General features: G+C 34.4%; 1 protein-coding gene across 2 annotated transcripts in view; it reads left to right on the forward strand.

The window, feature by feature from the left end:
* Positions 1 to 674: 674 nt before the first annotated feature.
* LOC149775200 (protein unc-13 homolog D-like) overlaps positions 675 to 20,946 on the forward strand; it is an 85,489-nt gene continuing 65,217 nt past the window's right edge. Inside the window, exons 1-3 of one of the 2 annotated variants that reach the window (XM_089943937.1) lie at positions 675 to 924; positions 15,993 to 16,100; positions 19,911 to 19,970. In XM_089943937.1, the coding sequence (XP_089800063.1) occupies positions 676 to 924; positions 15,993 to 16,100; positions 19,911 to 19,970 (417 nt within the window). In that variant the 5' untranslated portion in view covers position 675. Of the gene's footprint in view, positions 925 to 12,445; positions 13,351 to 15,992; positions 16,101 to 19,910; positions 19,971 to 20,946 lie in introns of those variants that run through there. The other variant, XM_089943936.1, reaches the window with a different exon arrangement.

Consider the following 20,946-nt stretch of genomic DNA (forward strand, 5'->3'; position numbering starts at 1 on the left):
AAAATTACATTTGAGACTGATAGTTTAGGACATGACTGAAATCCAGATTGAAAGAAAATTTAATTGAAGTAGCCATAACCATCAACTACAGTGATAGTACTTAAGAAAGAAAATAAGATATGTGCAGCTTATTTGTGAATTCAGACACACTCATCCTACGCAACTGTCAGATTTTAGCAACACCCTTTACATTACTTCTGTATCCATGCCACTGGTCACGTCAATAAGTCTTGGAGAATCTCCCTCCACCTGCGTATGTTTGCTTGAGTCATGGCAACCTCAGTGTCATTACAGAATTTATCTCACCCAAAGTGTCTGTTAAGAGGAGTTGATATCAAACTGGGAATATCTTAGTTTACTCAGTAATTGACTCAGAATTATGATGGTACAACCAGGGTATTATACAGGCTGTCAACATAACTGATTCCGTGGTGACAGGAGTGTAGAAACATGTTCTGTCACAGTTATTGTTGGCACTATAATTTTTCATGTAAAAGTACACTTTAGGAAGTCGGCTAAGTTGAGAACAGATGTATAGAAATACAAATTTTCATGATGAAATTAGAACTAATCTTAGCAAATTGGAGTCTTTGCACACCACTGATAGTGTGACATCACAAGCTTAAAAATACATTTTATGGTTTATTAGTACAGTGTTTTGTACAAGTTTATGATATGGCACGCTCGAAATCTGTACCAGGATTATCTTCAGTTTCTCTAAACAGTAATTCAAAGAAATTGTTGAAGTCCCCGTCAGATAGTGTTTTCACAAAGCTTGTTAGAAAGTTTAGCATCAGGAAAAGATTGTCTATTTTTCAAAGTCTGCATCGGAGAAAATCAGATCCAAACTTGCTACAGCCCAGTGACTCATCTGCCGAGTTCGACAGTTCTAATTCATCAAGGGAAAGTTTGCTTGGATTTAAGGTATGTGATCTCTGATGTGAAATGTTGTATGCATTAGCAGTCCCTTCATGTTTTCAAAACATACATACCATATGTACTCAGGGGGCAGTGGCCAGTTTTAGTGTACAAATTTAATGCCGCAATCAGTGGCCTAGTATAAAAAAATTATAAAAAAATCAAATACAGTTGAGGTCAAAAAGGTCCATAATTCTGGATACCTATATTAAAACAAAGCATAAGAATATTATCCACTTGACCAAAGAAGTCAATGGCAGTTCACAACAGAAGACGTGTATGCACCCCAACCCCAATTTTCTACCTGGAATTTTTGGCAGCATGTGATGATCACAGTGCAAACAGAAGCCCTTTTCCTAGGTGACAGTTCTGCAAAACAGTGTGTACTAAACAGGCTGATGCAATTGAAAATAGTTGTCAACCAAGCCGTTTTTGAGATATTCTACTTGCCTCAAACTCATGTGTTTACTGCTATGGAAGGAAAGATCTTCTTCTTAGCTGACTATTGGTATTTCACTATCATCATACTGCAGAGTAACTATGGAAGGTGTACATGCCTGACATCAGTTTCAAGAACAACACAAGCCTGAAACACCTAGTTCACAAATATATCCATATCTTTAAATAGTAAACAATAATAGCTGAAAAAGTCCCACCATAGCCTTAAGTTACGAAATTTGCTGGGGGCCAATTTATGAAACTGTACCCTGTCACCTCAGTTATAAGACGAATCCAACTGCAAACTGCACAAACCCACATCTGCCATTGCATAATCCACTAGTAGATCTAGGTCTGTGCAGTTTGTTCAGAGTAATCAGTAGAATAAACAACAGAGACCCTGATCTGCAGGCACATTTAATACCTCAACACATTTAATGTCTCAACACATTTAATGCCTCGATACATTTAATGCCTCAACACATTTAATGTCTCGATACATTTAATGTCTCGATACATTTAATGTCTCAATACATTTAATGCCTCGATACATTTAATATCTCGATACATTTAATGCCTCGATACATTGAATGCCTCAACACATTTAATGCATCGATACATTTAATGTCTCAATACATTTAATGCCTCGACACATCAGGATCTTTGTTGTTGCAGTTTGACTCGACTTATAAGCAAGTACAGATGGTACGTGTAATTGCTTTTTATAATTCTGGCTTCTCCTTTGCTTATTTACTTAATACTTTTCATACACCTATTTGTAATACAAGTAGTGTTACATTAATTCCCCCTGAATCAGTTCAGCAGCTCTCCATGATTCATGACATAGGAATACCTAAAGCTTTGATACACGTTTGACACAATTTGAAAAAACAACCTGTCCTTACAATAACAGTAGTCTTTATAAATGTGAGAAGTTAAGGAATGAATGGTCATAGGGTTTAATACTTTTACACCTGCTTCATTGATGAAATGCTTTGTCCTCTGGCATTTATTCATTCAGCCACCTTTCTAATAAACTGTAGCCAACGGTGTATGAAAGGCAAAGAACCATCTGACCATTTAATTTTCAGAAGGTGGGGGGGGGTGTTGTTTTGAGCCATATTTTCTCTTTTTGTTTATCTCTAGATAGAGTTTCTGTTCTTAACTAATTGATATTAATTTAGTGTTTTTCTGAGCTAAAATATTTTTTAAAGCAATATGGGGCTGGATTTTTTTCTTTCTTCAAAATCACAGACCTCCTGCAAACAATTTAGTAGGTCAGTCCCAACATGAGCCTCAGGTATAGCCCTTTACACCAGAAATATAGGATGTGTAATTTTGTACTGATAAATTGTCATTTGGGTAATATAACATCTTTCGAAAACACACATCTCAGGCATTTTTGTTTGAATTCATTCATGTACATCGGCCTTCTTTGGGTACAAAGAGCTAGGTCCTATTTCATGGTCAATTATTTTTCTGCCTGGCATAACATTGTAAGAGGTAATATTCTTGTGGTACACTGGCAGGTATTATTTAGAGCATGGAGTTGACAAGTTGGGTGAGTAGATCATTCAGCTAGTGTCAGTTTGGTGTACAGTATTTATGGCACAGCAACACAAATGGGTTATTTAGTGCAGAGGCAGTTGATGTAAAGCGCCTTGCTTAAGAAAACAGCACTATAGCTGAACCAGGATTATCCAGTGGTAGGATGTGAACCTTCACTCTTTTGTTTACAACTCTGACATGCTACCCACTGATCCATTATGGCTTTTCTTGGCAGTGTTTCAAGGGTAGTCTTAGCAGTTGTAGTGAGATAAATGGTTGGCTGAAATCTGATTTTTAAAAACAGAAGTTTCGTAAAAGTTTTGAAAAGTACAATCTGAGTAAAATAAAAATATCTTCTTCAAACTATTCCAATTTGTTGTGCTGTATCAACAGTGGTACAAGAAATAGAAAGAGCGGGATTTGATTTAATCCAGTAGTGAAGACTGGTTTTTCAAATTGAAATTAAGAAAATGAAAATAAAAAAGAGATTGATGAATTATATAATTGGCTGTCACCAGAGATTCAGAGAGGAATTTATGTGAGAAGCATCTTTCATATTTATATGCATAAACATGCACACCTTTATGTGCTCACCTAAAGAGATGATGGTAAAGGGATGATAGAATTGAAAGTGAAGATTGTTTAACACGTTAATCTTATAAAGACAACTTAGCCAATCATGGCAAGACATGCTGACCTTTGAAATTGAATGTTTTCTTTTTTCCATGCCCTATTAACGTCAAGAACATGGTTGCCACTTTACCAATATTGTATTATTTTCTTTTGAATCAGTACTTCTGTAATTGAATCTACAAAAAGTCCTTTGTCCAGCTACACAGTTTAACAAAAACTGACCATATTGGTCATGTTCAGTGTTTGTTCATTGTTAATGTAATGAGATTTAAAATATACTATTATGATTGTTGTATGTCTTTAAGCATTTTTCTCTTTAAAATTGGGGAAAGATTTTGGTCTTCTATGATTGAGAATAATGGGTCTTGTTTTTGAAATTATGGTAATCATACCACCACTTTTCTTGTTCTAGTGATTTATGATTTTGGGGGTTTTACGCCATTGTTAGCACATGATAGGCCACATATGGCAGCCAGTACATTTGTGGAAGAACACCCTGGGAAGAACCACCTACCTTTGGGAAACTACTGTCAAGCTTTCTCACACAGGTCGAGTCAAAACCCTCACAGACAGAGGTGAGATGTGAGTTATCTCAGACCGCTTTGTCACCTGGAACCCCATCTTGTACCTGTGACAGTTTCTGATCCCTCTGTCATAAATATGTACTGATCTCCAAAGCTTATTTGGAATTTTCTGTCAAATCAAAAGACAATGTCAATGTCTATTAATATTTCCAAGTCTGGAATAACAATTGTTCTTTGTAATGTTAAATAAATTTTTATGATGGAGGGTCATGACTTAGTAGTGAACTCTGTATTTTGTTATGCCATCAATCAAAATACCACCCTGATGAATACAATTTCTCGACAGTTGACCTTTTATAGATGTCCCCAACATTGTTCACTTGGAATTTTTTTTATTTTTCCACAGCCTAATTAGTGCTTCATACCAGGGATAGAAAATAAACTCGCACAACTTGAAATAGCAAATTAACATTTTGTGTGTTATGGTTAATTTTCCTGGCACTTGCTCAGTCAGGTGAGTGTTGATTCAGAGCTGACTGGTGTTCCTTTTTAATGAAAAGGATGTTCTGTCAAGAATATTGCCAACTTTTCTTCATTAAAATTTCATATTTTCTACTAAGCTCTATAAATAGTATAGAACAGGGTCCATCTTCATGCATACATGTGTCATGCTGGGTGAAGAAATCTACCCACTGCACTGCATTACCATTATAAGGAAATCATCAACATCATATATATATATATACATCATGTATATTATTCAAAACTCTTAGTCTGAATTTTTCAATTTAAAACTTTATTTAAACCTGTTATTAACAGCTACCTATGGGATAAGGTGAAACTGACCATTGCACACAAGTGACCATTGTAGATAGGTTTACCTTTTAAAATTGGGTTTTGAACAAATACCATGCACCAAATATCATTATTATTATTATTATTATTATTATTATTATTATTATTAAGACAGGGAGAAACCATTGTTTGGTTAGGAAACTCTTGGCCAAAAACCATGGAAAGCAGGTGATTGTTACATACAGGACATTTATATAAAATATTTGCCAGGGAAACTTAGGTTGACCATTGTAAACGGGTTACCTCTGAGCATGGGCCTACGTGTGACAGAAGCAGGACAGCAAACCAGTAGATTTACAAATTTTGATCAGTAGATTGGCTTCTAAACCAGTATAATTTTTTCTCAGCATACATTTTAGGTTCTTTAAATAAATTGCAAACAAGATAGATGAATTATTTTACTGTAATATGTATTCTCTTCATAGTAGAATAAAACAACAAATTTTGAACCTAAATTTGACTTAGATTCTGATGTTACAATAATTATTATGAGTACATGTATATTGTCAATTAAATGAAAAGGAGAAGTTTTGTTTATATTTTTCTTCACTGTAAAGATTTTTAATAGCATCCAATAGCATGTTTAGTTTCCTTCACAAGATTACTGTCTGGTGACCATATTATTCCTTTATTGCACCTCAGAAGAACCCTCGCATTTGACCTTATACTCACTGAACTTTGGTAGTAAGGTAGTCAATTAACAGCTTGTTCTGTACACATGTCAATTATTCTTAAAACAATGGATCCACTATATATCATCACACTGGTAATGTTGTACTGGTGGAACATTTCCTGTCCCCAGTAGACTCATTCTGGCTGGCTTTTCTAATATGATGATGGAAGACGTAAATATATAACATTTTTAATTTTTAAAAAATTTGTAATTTTCAACAGTAGTAGATGCAACTATAAAACGATATGTGTGTCCTTTAAAATGGTATTTTTGACCGAACCACTAGTAAAATCACATGTATATAAAGGCGATGGCTAGGACAGGTCTGACGGTATATATCTGTGACAATGCTCAGTTGTGGAATTTAAATTTTGTCAAAAGTTTTACATCATTTTGTGCTGTTTTTTTATTTTTACTTTACAATGTGTTAAAGAAATGATGTAATATTTACTGACTGGGCTTGGATTTTTCATCCATTTACTTTCAGAAACTGAATTAAAAAATTTGTTTTGGGACAGAAAAAAAGTAATTACTTCTTTGCGATACAAAAAACCCCAGGCAGAATAAACTGCAGAAATTGTAGTGGTGCATGTTATTTATTGCAAACTGTCTGTGTGTCTAACCGTTAGGGTGGCAGTGGATCCTCTTACTAAGACTTACACAAGCTCAGCACAACAGGTATTGATTATGCTACATTTCACACTTTGCTTTTGAGTCATTGGAATTTCAGATAAACCACATGATTGATAGCTGTTACACTAGGTAGGTGGCATTAGGGATTCGTTAATTAGGACCACATTAACAAAGTGCCATTTAAGCAAAAAAGTCCACAAAAGTTGCAAAAATTCATCCTTCTGCAGTCTGTGACAGAAATGACAAATACTAGAAAATCTGTACAAATTGAACTACTCAGTACATTTTACTAGATAAGTGTTTTTTTGAAAATCAAAATGTTTTTTTTCTGTAAATTTTTATAATTACTGGTATATAATTGCTGACAAAGATTTCTCTTTAGGCTGTTCTATATTAGGATACTGTGTGCTTAAAATAAAGCACAAATTAGCCACTTGTAGTTTCACCTCAGGCTCAATATACCATTGTGCATATGAAATGAGGTATTTTAGGTAGTTGATTATATCCCCTCTGCAAAGCATAAGGGTAAAACCTGTAAAAGTTCAAATCCTTTAAAACATTCTACAAAGAAAATTATTGAGAACAATAATTTAATTTTCCTACATAAATTCAAAGCATTATTTTACGAGATTAGAATTTTGAAAAATTCAAACATTAATGCCAGTATTCAGTATTCATGATTATTATGTTTTCTGTTAAAATATCAGTGACATCATATATATATATATATATATATATATATATATATATATATATATATATATATATATATATATATATATATATATATATATTCAGTTATTTAGGATAGATTGCGTTTATCAAATGTGCCTTCCCCTGTGCTAGGAAAGAGTCAAAGTTGACAAGAAATGGCGAGTACCATTCACCAAAAAATCTACAGTTCAGTAGTCTGGTGGTACTGAACAAATTGTTGGATATTTGTTTTCAGAACTGAAATTATTTGCCTTAAAAACTTGTTCTTGTCATCATTACATGTATATGGAAAAAAAATTATTCAAAAGAAAATTGTGCAAGTCCAATAGGTTCTGACCTTGATTGTAAACCGGGGGTCTCAAACATGTGGCCCACAGGCCACATGTGGCCCACCAAGCCGTATCCTGTGGCCTACAAAATGATTGGTGTCACAAGGTGTCATGGAAAAAACAAAGGTTTTGCAGCCCTTGGTCCAGCGAAAATGCCCTTATGTGACCCTCAGGGTGGCTTGAGTATGAGACACCTATTGTCGACCCAGAGTTTGAAAGAAAATTATTACTGTACCCAGTCATGAGATAGTTGCAGACAAGTGAAACCAGTTCATTGGGGATAATTTCATTTCTTAATTTACAAAGCATAAAAAATATACATTGATTCGTTATTATTTTATATTATCTAAACCATAAATGTGCCAATTTTGGTATGCTTTAGTGCTTTACGGTACAGCAACACAGGTTATTTAGTACTGAGGCAATTGGAGTAAATTGCCTTGCCCAATGACACACCATGTTATCTTGCTTAAACCCGCACACATTTGGTCATCAGTCTGGCACACTAACCACTGAGCCAATGTAGCTCCTCATAAATATATTGAAATATGAATATTAAACAGGGTTAGAAGCAAACTTTAAAATCCTCAAGAAAACTAAAATTTCATTTTGACCTTAGATACCTTAATAAAAAAAAATTCAAAAACTGAAGGAAGCTTAAATAAATAAAAATGAAAATCTGATTTTTTTTTATAAAGGTCTGTACCCTGACCCTACAAAGAATGCTATTTTGCACATTGTTTTTTGTTAGGCTGGTCTAGGGGTCAAGAAAGTCTGCAAATTATGTAAATTAAAGACATCCGGTCATTTTATTCTATCATTGATACTTTATCAAATTTTTAATAAATGTTGTGCTCACTTTGTCTTGAACTTAATAAAGAAATTTTTCAGGCGTTGAAAAAACTTCTTGAAAAAGCCCTCAGATTTTAAAATTTTATTTCACTTTTAACCCTGATTAAAGTTTTCTGATTAATGTAATTCAGTCTATTCTGAAGATGCAATACACATCTGTTGTCTGTTTGTGTAGGGAAAGTAAATACCTTTAGTTACGAACAAACTGATCTGAATTACCATTAAGGTAAAAGGTTGGATAATATTTTGCTGGAGTATATACATGTACTATGGTTATGGAAGTAGTCATTGTTGGGGACATTAGTTAACTCATTTCTCAAGCCTTTGTAAATAACGATTTTTGTACAGTAAAACCTGTCTTGAAAGACCACTGCTATGTGAAACTACCTGTCTTGAGAGACCATAGTCTCAATGCAAATAATTATTGATTATATATCATTGTGACCTGTTATGAGAGACCACCTGTCTTGAGAGATCATACTTTTTTTTAGCAAAATTCATGGTCTTTCAGGATAGGTTCTTCTGTATAACTTGTTTATATATTGAGAATTACTAGGGGCAGATAAAAATTGAGATCACGTATTGTAATGTTTTGATCTTTCAAGAATTTTGGTTTTCCTGTTGCAATCATTTCCTGTAAATTTAAAAATGTAAACACTAAAGTTATTTAGAAAGGGCAATTTATAAAAACTTAAAGAATGAAAACAGTAATATTTCTAAGGGCCCAAAATTGATTTGGTGTTATAGTATTATCCCAGAAGAAATAGTTCTCATCCTTCAAGTATTGTAAGGTTTACCAACCTCTGAAGATGAAAAATGGTAGATTTCAGATGTTTACTTAGGTGTTACATTTATATATTCATTTAATAGATTTCTTAAAATGATTTTCAAAATGTGATCTGAAATGTGAATATGTCATGATTTGAGATTGGAAATTTTTGTTTTCTGTTCCAAGTCAGCACTTAAATTAAATTTTGTCCCCATGTTTAATTTCACAGGTGCTCCTGTGACATCAAAATTGGGTACACAATTAAGGTTTCAGATACACTTGAGAGTCTTACAGGGTTACATAATGGCTTCCAATTGTTCACATTGAATTTAGTTGAAATTTGTGCAGTGTAGTCTGTTTTGTTTTGATGAAATTGTATTCACTGGGTTATAATATTAGGAAAAAAATATTTTTGGGCTATTCATTGATATGACTGTGATCATAAACCCTAAAAGATGCCCCATTTTGTTATTGCACTTGAAACTCCAGATTTACTGACTTGTAGTACTTTGTGTGAATCAATGTATACAGGCTCACCTTGTTTATGCAGTTTTGCTTATCTAGAAATGGGTGATACCTTAATTGACACAAGGCTGTATTTACATAGACGATTTATAAGGGGTGATTTCAAATTGTAACCTGTTAGTTGGGATACGGATAGTATCCCAAGAGGGATACTCTTTATTAATTGCAACATGACATCAGATTGTTGCAGATCAAAATTTGTTAGACCAAGAAAAAATGTGTTTCCTGTTTTACTGGTTTTAATAATTGGGTTGGCAGGTGTTCTTTTTAACATTATATATATTTAATGTGATTTTTTGTGATTTTTTTTTTTTATACCATGGGTGCAAAAAATGCTATGGTTTGCAGTGAGAAACAGGGATGGTCAGCCAACCGGAAACACACGTTTTGCTTGTTTGACCGTATCATGAAATTATTGTGAAGCCTGATCTTAATTACAATAAATATTTTCAATTACAGTACATCCAAGGCAAAATAGATTTTATATTATATGGATTTATTATATATATAAAAATTTATCTATAGTTGAAATGTACTAAATGTTATGCTAGTAAACGTTTGATTCACAAGTCTTAACTGTATTTCCATAATTTCTTCAGGGGATAAAATGCACACTCCTGGTTACTTAAACATCAGTATTTTATGCTTTCATTTTATTTTTGGGGTTCTTAACAACCTCCATATGATAAGCACAGCAAAGATCCAAAGACAGCTCACTGACAAGTAACAGTGTTAAATCGATAATGTTGATAATATGATTTGCTAGTAACCTGACAGTTGTTGTTGTTGTTGTAGTGTTTAACACCATTTTTCAGCACAAGATAGGCTATACATGGCGGCCAGCATAACTGGTGGAGGAAGAACCCTGGAAAACCCTGGGAAGAACCACTGACCCACGAGAAGCTACTGGCAGGCTTTCTCACATACCCATGTTAGCCGGGCCTGAGCCTCGAACCCATGCAGAGTAACCTGACAGTATGGTGGACATATAACTGGCATAAACTTTGTTTTCTGTACAATTTGCTGGTCAGTTTTAATGACCATGATGACAATACATGTCCATTTGTGATTAATGGATTGTATGTGTACTCCTTAATTCAATAGATTTTGTAGGTCAAATATGAGATATTAGCTGTGCAGGCAATGAGAAATGAAAACAATGGACCCCCAAATTCTAATTTCTATCTCACTGAAGAAATTCTTTGCAATATTCATAGAAAAATACAGGTTTGTTTTCAAACTCAAATTTATTTTTAAATAATTAGCCCTAATTATAATCTGTTTTAAATGAACTCCAAAATTTTCAGGCCCCCCAGCTTACGGGCCCGGTGTGAGTCACATCTCACTAATGCCGTTACTGGATATAGTGCATACCAGTTTGGTGGGGATGGAGTTGGTGGCCACAGTTGTTGGTCATAATAGGAGTCCTCCATCACAGGGAAATTGGGGAGTCATGGAAATGGAATGTCAGGACATTATTTTAATCAAAGGTAATAATAGGAGTCCTCCATCACAGGGAAATTGGGGAGTCACGGAAATGGAATGTCAGGACATTATATTAATCAAAGGTAATAATAGGAGTCCTCCATCACAGGGAAATTGGGGAGTCACGGAAATGGAATGTCAGGACATTATATTAATCAAAGGTAATAATAGGAGTCCTCCATCACAGGGAAATTGGGGAGTCATGGAAATGGAATGTCAGGACATTATATTAATCAAAGGTCATAATAGGAGTCCTCCATCACAGGGAAATTGGGGAGTCATGGAAATGGAATGTCAGGACATTATATTAATCAAAGGTCATAATAGGAGTCCTCCATCACAGGGAAATTGGGGAGTCATGGAAATGGAATGTCAGGACATTATATTAATCAAAGGTTATATAAGGAGTCCTCCATCACAGGGAAATTGGGGAGTCATGGAAATGGAATGTCAGGACATTATATTAATCAAAGGTGTACCCATATATATTTACAAGTACAGTTGTATTTTTATCATTAATAGCTGAAGTTAAAGTACAATTAAGCTTTTTACAAAACATTGTTATTTTTCTATGGTTTTTTGTTTGCTCCTTTAACCATTTATATCTCTAGGAACAAATCAAAATGAAAGGGGATAAAAGGATGTCCGTCTTTTCATGGCTATTTATGTCATTGTTGTCAATAGATTTCAGTGATAAATTTGTTAAATATAAATTGTCATAGGCAAGGAAAATATTTAGTTTCATAACCAAAAGCTTAAAATCACAAAAGGCATGCACACATGACAAAATATAAACTTGTTAAGTATAGAAAGTCTGTCAGCCCCTATTCTAGTTTGCACTAGAAAAACCCTTGTTAGATGTTTAAAAGCAGATAGGGTTGGGGATGTTAACATTTTGCACTCTTCTTCAAAAGTTTCAATGCAAACTATTGAAAGATTTTTCTAAAGTTGATAGATTTTTAAAGTGATAGATAGGGACTTAAGATATTTATCATGATCAGATAATCAAACCATGTTAAAAACAATAGTCACAAATGAATGCTTGAAATATTTGTAATATGATACAGTGATGTCATTACAAAGGAAAAAAATTGGGCACTGTCATTTTACATCAGTTACTTAGTCTTGGTGGAACAGTCATCATGAGTACCAGTAGACAAGAAGGATAAGTTCAGTTACACAGTACAAATGTTGATAGTGTCACAGTTGGTGAAAATGTTGACATGATATTTACATTAGGGACATTTCTTAATTCATTTACCTTTGTAGCATCTAGTGGATGACATTATATTCCACTGGCCATACCAGAGTGAATTTGACTTTTGTGCTTAATGAGGAAGTGACGTGGACTTTTTTCTTAAATTGTGATTATGGATTCCATATGTGTTTAGTTCTTCTGTGGATACATGCTTCACTCTTGGTAAAAATAAAGGACATGCAGATTGAACTTAAATTTTATTTTCCACTAAGTGGCTAAATGGTTTATTTTATTTATATATTGTTATACTGCAGCAATGAAATTATAATAGGCTACACAAACAAATTTTTTTTTCCTCATTGAGAATAACATCATCAAATAGTGTTAGGAAGAACTTCAAAAAATGTTCAGTCTGTTCATATTGAAGACTGTTTAGTGGAAATTGAATTTAAACTGCCTTCCTAGCTGAGGAATTTTATTTTTACAGATGTCCTTGCCATTGCATCTATGCTTTATATTTATACTTGTCATAATGAGCAATATGAATTTGATATGACTGACATCGTTGTTTGAGTTGTAACTGATTTGCACATTGAGCTCTACATGTTCCTGCAAAAACAGTGAGAAACTTAAGCTTTATTCGCCTTAAGAAATTGAATATGTCTTCGACGAGCTCATTTTCTGTACACACAGATACAGAGCAAGGCTCTGATGCTGAAATGAAACAAGAGAGACCAGTGGCCACAGAGCCAGTGAGGAGGCTTTCTGTCACTCAGAAAAAGAGATCATCTGTCACTAAGCAAGATGACATGCCATATGTCAAGGATCAAGAAATGGGACTATCTTTTTATGAGCAAGAGGGTAAACCATCTGTCAAGGAGCAAGAAAAGAGAATTTCCATAACACAAGAGTGGAGACAATCACTATCTGATACCGACCAAGAAAAGAGACTATCTGTCCCTGAGCTAGACAGATTTTCTGTATCAGCACAAGAGAGGAGACAGTTTCTTTCTAAGCAAGAAAGGATGTCGTCTCTCACTGATTGGGCAAGGACACCATCTCTTACTGAGCAAGCAAGGAATCTATCTGTCAATGTACAGGAGGAAAGTGTATTCATCTTCACAGATCTTCAACCCAAGGAGTCATTGGGTGATCATGACGATGTAATGACTTTCACTCCTCCCTTACACTGGTATTTGGAACTGGATTCAGATACCGAGACACAGGTAGAGAGGAAGCATTACTGTACACGCAAGGTATATATTGATTAATTTTTGTTGGTCTCCAGCATCATTCATGAACAGATCTTTTTTGTAAACATCAGATTTGTTAAGAATATAGGAGTAACTTTTTACCACCTATAACTTTACAAAATATGCAGAATGCAATGGTTAGTGTTTGGCAGTGTTCATTTTGTGTCTCCAGTAACCACAAACCTTGTCAACTTGAATGCACACTTAAATATTGCTTCTATGCATGATTAAAATTAAGTTTACATGTATGCTGTCTTCATAAACAAACTATTTAACAACCTTCTCTAATTACTGTATAATTAGAAATGTCTATACCATTTCAAAATCTTAAGATTGTTCATCAACAGGAATGGAATTTTGGTAAAAACTAGTTAATTTCTGTGGGCCATGTCATTCACTTTTACATGAGATGGTCATTATCCTTTAACTACATGTATTTATATCTAGTAATTTCTGTAACCAGTTGATCACCATTAAAAAGTGGTAGTACAAACTCCAACAGCAACATTAAATTCCTGGTTCAAAGGGCATCTATGAATTCAAGTTTTAGATTGTATCACAGGGATATGGAATGCTAGAGCAGGGGTGGGCAAACTATGGCCCGCAAGCCACATGCGGCCAGCCAAGGGCTTTCATGCGGCCTAGGAACAAGTCATCATTCACACTGACTCTGTTTATGTTACTCTGTTTATCAAATAAATGTGCTTCTTTTGAAGTTTAAGTTTAAGTTTTCAAATATTAACAACATATTAACAACTGAAAATTAATTAGATGTTATTTAAAAAAACTTTTTGTTTTTGCTATTTCAAATATTAATTATTTTACTTAATGAACTATGTGGCCCGCGACAAGGTGTAAATTTGTGTATGCGGCACTTGCACTGGAAAGTTTGCCCACCCCTGTACTAGAGTGTGGCAGTAGTGCTGGTCATTGGTCCATCAGCATGTTTTGGGGCTTGACTGACATATTGATACATTAATTATACCATTTTCTGTTAATACAAATCTAACAAAGAAAAATGCAGAGTTGTGAAATATAATTCCTTAGTACATAAACATGCAAATTCAGCTTGCATATGACAGTAATGGATATCTCATTAAGATGTCTGAACACTGGGGGTGGGGTATCATTCTAAGGTGCATTATATTGGATTTGTTTTAGGTAAAATGTCACCTTTTAATGGGCATGCAAATTATTACAGTGATTATAATTAATTAATTATAAATTATAAATGCAAATTATTGTAGTGATTAGCAAACAGTTATATTTTAGTTATATTTGTTTATATTTTGTGATTTCTGACTATACAAGATACCAATGGAGACTTGTTTGTATTGTCTTCACAGCCTATGTCATTTATCACTTTCCTGAAAGCTGAAAAATCATCCACATTTTCTTTCTTTTCTTTTCCACGTGTTTAAAAGATTCTCCACATTTTTTAGTTTCAAAATTTTGTTGTAGGGTTATCTCAATATGTCGTTAAAAAATCACTTGCGTTGGAAACAAAAATTTCCTGCATTTGCACCATCATCTTATCACATATATGAAAAATTATTTTCCCTTATTGATCTGCTATTTTGCGAGCACTACTATACTGGGGCATTATGGTTTTGAGGTTAATTTGATGTTGGATAGTGTAAAGTCATCATATTTTTCCATATCTGGCAATATATTCTGCAATATAATGATCTGCCCTTTTGAGAAGTTAATATTATATCTTGGTGGATTTGAAGTTCATTTGATGTTGGATAGTGTATTGTCACTGTAAAACCAGATCTGATACGTTTTATAACAGGGGTATCAAACACGAGGGCTGCATGCAGCCTGCCAAGCCATTTCCTGTGGCCCACAAAATGATTGGCATCATGAGGTGTCATGAGAGATAACAAAGGTGGCACTGTCATTGTGCCACAAAATGCCCTCATGTGGCCCTCAGGGTGGTTTGAGTTTGAGACCCCTTTTTTTACAATATGTATGTTGATCACCCCTTTTGAAAGCATAATACCAGGGTTTGGGGGGTTTGAAGTTATTGTTAGATAATGTACTACCATTGCATTACTAGAAAATGTGTTTAACAATATCGTTGCGCTTATTATGGGAAGTATTTCCTTACTTTATAGGATAAGAATCCAGCATGAAAGCAAAATATAGTGTTCTGTTTATACCTAGTTCTTCTCAAAGGTAAATGTACCATAAAATTTGGAGAGCTGGTTCTGATAAAACAGTATTGTACTATAATGATACAGGCATGTTTTGAAACACTTTCAGTTTTCTACACATAGTTACTTCAGCAAATGGTAGCAGTGTAAACAGACAATATTGGACCCTTTTAATTGCAACACCAGTTTGTTGAGAAAAGCTGCAGTAATGTGTTGATAATATTTAGTTATATTTGTATCTATTACAGCTGTTAACTGTACTGTTGACCTCTTACACTGTTTCACTGGGTTGTGTATAATGAACTTGTCAGACCTGTGTGAATGTACTGGTTTATGTTACTGTCTTGAACAGAATTTCCTTGTAAACAAGGTAGAACATGAACAGCAAAACATCATTGGTTCATTATTTTGACAATGATGTAGTCACAACTGTTTTAGGCAGTTGTGTCATTGTGATTTATATTTATTTCCTGGTTATCTTTTTAGCATGAGAATATTTATCGAGGGTTACTACGGTGTCTGCTACATCCCTTGGGATCAACCAAAACCACCCTTGGGCTCCGACCTGGAGACTTGATTGATTATCTAAAGGAGGTAAGCCCATACATCCACATATTGGTTACATTGTATTATGATACATTTTCACTGCCCCGGTGATCTAGCAGAGTGTCTGCCTCGGATGCCCGAGGTCGTAGGTTCAAACCCAGACCAAGTCACACCAAAGACTTATAAAAATAGTGCTAACAGCTGCCTCACTAGGCACTCAGCATTAAGAGGTTAATGTTTAGGACTGGTTGGCTTGGTGTAAGGATAATGCGACTGGGTGGGACATCATATTACATGTCTGCGGCATGATGCCCCAGTGCTAGACATCGCTGTAAACTGCCAAATGCAGACACACACACAAGATACATTTTCATGACCATAGTTTTCTTTTAAAATAGCAGAATTATATAGATTAGGCAAAAAGAGAGAAACATGTACAAACTGTTTTGATTTTGGGGTCAAAAGCTTAAGAGGGAGGGTCACTGTGACTGAAGGAAACAACATTAATGTGTTCTCCTCCATTTACAGTTAACAAACTTTATGGATTGGCTTACATGCAGTGTTAGGAAGAACTCTATGGATTTGGCAGTCAAAAAGGTCAGCGGTCAATGGTAATGACTAAAGGAAGAAAAATAGTATCTGTATTTTAACTCTAGTTCTCCATTGTTTGCTTCAAACAAATTCCAATATTAAATGTGCTGATGCACCAGTAGCCTTGAATAGGTTGATGTACCATCAGTCAAGCTGTATCACCGGGAAATAATTCAGAAAGTCTTTGAATGAATTCACAATAATCCCAAAATAGTGATTTAGTCCAAAAAGACAATGATTAAATAAATGATTCCTATCAAATTTATAATAGCACAACTGAAAATGATTCCACAGACTGATCTTAAGATAGGAATGAATAATTTTGCTTACCACAGCCTTGTATAAAAACAATGGACACAATAAAATGACCAGGATGTGGGACACAAATTTGCTTCCATAACATTCTAGCCTTGTAAATAAGGCTAGACCTTGAACTCAGATATGAGTAAACAACTTATTTATAAATTTCAAACATGAAATGAAAAATGAAAATGATCAGGTGGGTCAAACCTTTACCCTCAGTTATGGACAATGGTCAAACACATGATGCAAATTAAATATACATAACATTCCACAGAATGATGCAAGTTCTCCACCATCTATATTTACTAAACTTTGTGGATGACTTGCACCAGGGGAAGGATATATCCAATTGATTTGGGTGTCAAAAGCTAAAATGTCATAGTCACTGCCTAAAAAAATTGAAAAATGGTTTCTGCATAGTGCCTCGAGTTCTCTGCTACAGTTGACAGACTTTGGGGATGGCTTGTACGATAAGGAAGAACCTTATCTCTTTTGAACTAAAAAGTCAAAGATCAAGATCAATGACAGAAAATTGAATGAAGAACAAGTTTTTGCACAATAGCTTGAGTTTGCCAAGAGCTACAGTAACCACAACTTCCCACATTAACATTAGTTTTACATCAGATATCAAACTTTGTAGATGGTTTGTACCTATTGATTTTGTTAGGTCAAAGTTCAGAGTCACTATGACTGACAGGAAGAGAAATGGTTTCTGCACAATAATATTAGTTTTGCATCACGATCTGGACCAAACTTTGTGGATGTTTTAGATTTGAAGTAAGAAAGAAGCCAATTGATTTTGAGGTCATAAGGCCAAAAGTATTGGTCATTGTGACCAAAAGAAGACGGTTGAACATATGATGGGTATATAAGGTCTACAAAGAGGACTGTTAAACATATGATGGGTATATAATGTACTGTTCACAGTATTAAACATGAAATTATATTACATTCATTCATTGACGATACTTTTAGGGGTTCAGATATTGGAATTGGATGGTTATATGAGGTAGATAAACTAAAGGTTGCAGAACCCGTCAACCAAATCTGGGTAAACTAATGTCCTTGCACATGCCAGGACCTGGGACCCAACACTGTCATGATTGCAGAGACATGAATCAAGCATGGATCACTGTACTATTCTTATGTCCCAGTCGGTGTCATTGTAGGTCAGTCTTTGGGACTACATGCATTTAATGATTAATTTTTAGCAGAATTGTTTAATGGTCTGGCTTTTAGCTCACATGGCTATAAGTACAAGTTAGTATATGGCATGTCATTGTTCCCATTGTGCATCATATATGTGTCAACACCAAACTTCATAAAAAAGATTGACCAATTTTAGCAAGTTTATCTATATCTTGGTGCTAAGGTTTTTCAGATTTTTATGTTGACTCTGGTATCAACATCAGTCATGTATATATAGTTTATAATAATAATAATAATAATAATAATAATAATAACAATAATGCCTTTACTTAAAGAGGGTGACACAGTTACATGGAACTGTTCTTGGCCCACATTTATTTGCATATTTACACATATTACATAGCTGTACATGCAGTGACTACACTATGTTCTTTAATCAAGTACTATCTACACTTGTAAGTTGAGGCCAACTGCGGAAAACAATGATGCCATGGCAAAATGTGCCTGAAGATCAGGGTCTGTGTTGTCTGTTCTACTGATTACTCCTAACAAACTGCACAGACCCAGACCAGCTGGCGCACTCTGCAGTAGTAGATCTGGGTCCATGCAGTTTGTAGTTGGGTTTGACTTATAAGCGAGTATGTACGGTATTGCCCCCATTACTAAGTTAATCAATGCTTTACATAAAAAACCTTTGTCCAAAGCCACTCTATTCTTTCAAACTCGATTGGGGTGGGGTGGGGGTGGGGTCATTGAAGAGCAGCATGTAAAATGTCCTGAGTTGGTTTCACTGATATGACCAATATACAGTTAGTTCTTCTGTGATAGTTTTATTATCAATAATAATTCCCTGTTGCTTCAGAATTTGGGGAATTGAAAATACCCATTGTTAAGGCAAGACATCAAGTGGACAAATCAATAGATTATTAATCAACCATTTATTGGGAAGCAGAAAGTTTTGAATACTAATCAGGAGACTATAGCCAATCGTTAACTTTAAGCAAATCAATACAATGTTAACTTTAAGCAAATCAATACACTGTTAACTTTAAGCAAATCAATACACTGTTAACTTTAAGCAAATCAATACAATGTTAACTTTAAGCAAATCAATACACTGTTAACTTTAAGCAAATCAATACACTGTTAACTTTAAGCAAATCAATACACTGTTAACTTTAAGCAAATCAATACACTGTTAACTTTAAGCAAATCAATACACTGTTAACTTTAAGCAAATCAATACACTGTTAACTTTAAGCAAATCAATACACTGTTAACTTTAAGCAAATCAATACACTGTTACAGAAAATAGGAAAACTGTTCAAATGACTTCTGAAAAACAGTTGCAGCCAAATTTTAAAGAGAGCACTCCAGATCCTTTACATCTATGCAAATAACACTACTATCAAATATGGCCATTATGACAAATGTAAGCAGAAAACCTATGAAGAAAACACTGTACCATTTTGCATTTTGTGCCATTTAACAGGTGATCAGGATGTTTCAGTCTGTGGTAATGAATCTGACCTGCCGTCAAATATGGCCACTATACCTAAATTTAGCGAACATGGCGACTGTACCTAAATTTAGCATAAATTTTTTAATGACCTCTAAAAACTGTTGATCTGTTATGAATCATATTCAGTAGGAAGCATTTCTTGTATTATTGTCTTCCAGCCTGTACTTTAGCCAACTTCATTTATAATACTGCATCATTTATGCTAATATTAGGGGGTTAGTGAAATAGGCCCATTTGTACTTTCTTGTTTCATTTATTAATCATACATATAGTACACATTGTCTGTTTCATAGGTGTTTGATGTAGACAGAGATGATCATGAATATTTCATCAGAGAAGAAGTGCTGAGCAAGGTAAATTCAATATACAGCATGTGAGATCATCCTTGCTCTTTTCCATGCCATACAGTATGTTAATCTTGTGCAGTTTTCACATACTTATCTCAGGATGGAAACTGAATGAATTCAAAACATAATTCAGAGTGATTTTTATGGGGTGAGTATTGCCAGAAGTTTGTATTGTGATATATCAGTACATGTATTGTGATACAGGACAGTATATATCGATACACATTGTAATGTATTGGAAAAATGGGTGGAAAGTGCCCCAAAAAAAACATAGTGAGCAGAAGTCAAAGTTTCATATAACTTTACTTTTTCCAAAAAATTTTTTAAGTGAATAGTGACTGGGAAGCAGTTTTACAGGATGAGTGAAAGCTGCAAAAGATGGGTTACAGTTTAGTTTGCATCCTCTTAGTACTGACCACACTGGGGGCCATGATGAGATATTGTCAACAAACATGGGCAGTCAGGTTTAGTTCATCCGCCTAAGTATGTCCCCATGGTATTATATTCATGATGAATTGCAATGTTATCTGTTAATTTTACATCTATCTTGAACAATTTCTGCTAAAAATGATGAGTGATTATGCCATTTTATTTGACACTGCTCACAGATTGTTGACCATGATGAGATGATGTCAGCAAATGTGGGCAATTAGGTTTAGGTCATCCCACCCAAGAAGTTCCCCTCTGTATTATATTTCTAATCCATTAAATTTACATCATTCTTGGAGAATTTCTGTTAAAAATGCTGCTAGATGAGTGATTGGGCTATTTTATTAGCAACAGCTCATACAAAACTAAAGGTGTGATGGTTAGTATGTTTTGTATGTATCCAGTAGTGAACATATTATGTGTAATTCAATTGTTTTCTCTGCCGATACATCTTTTAGAAATATTTGTCTAGTTTTAAAACTGTTGGAAGAGGCAAAATAATTCAGAAAAATAAATTAAGGCCAAAGTAGACATTTTACTTACATTCAGTAGG

The sequence above is a fragment of the Sinohyriopsis cumingii genome, chromosome 19 (genome assembly GCF_028554795.1).
Source record: "Sinohyriopsis cumingii isolate HCF-2022 chromosome 19, ASM2855479v2, whole genome shotgun sequence".
Lineage (NCBI taxonomy): Eukaryota > Metazoa > Mollusca > Bivalvia > Unionida > Unionidae > Sinohyriopsis > Sinohyriopsis cumingii.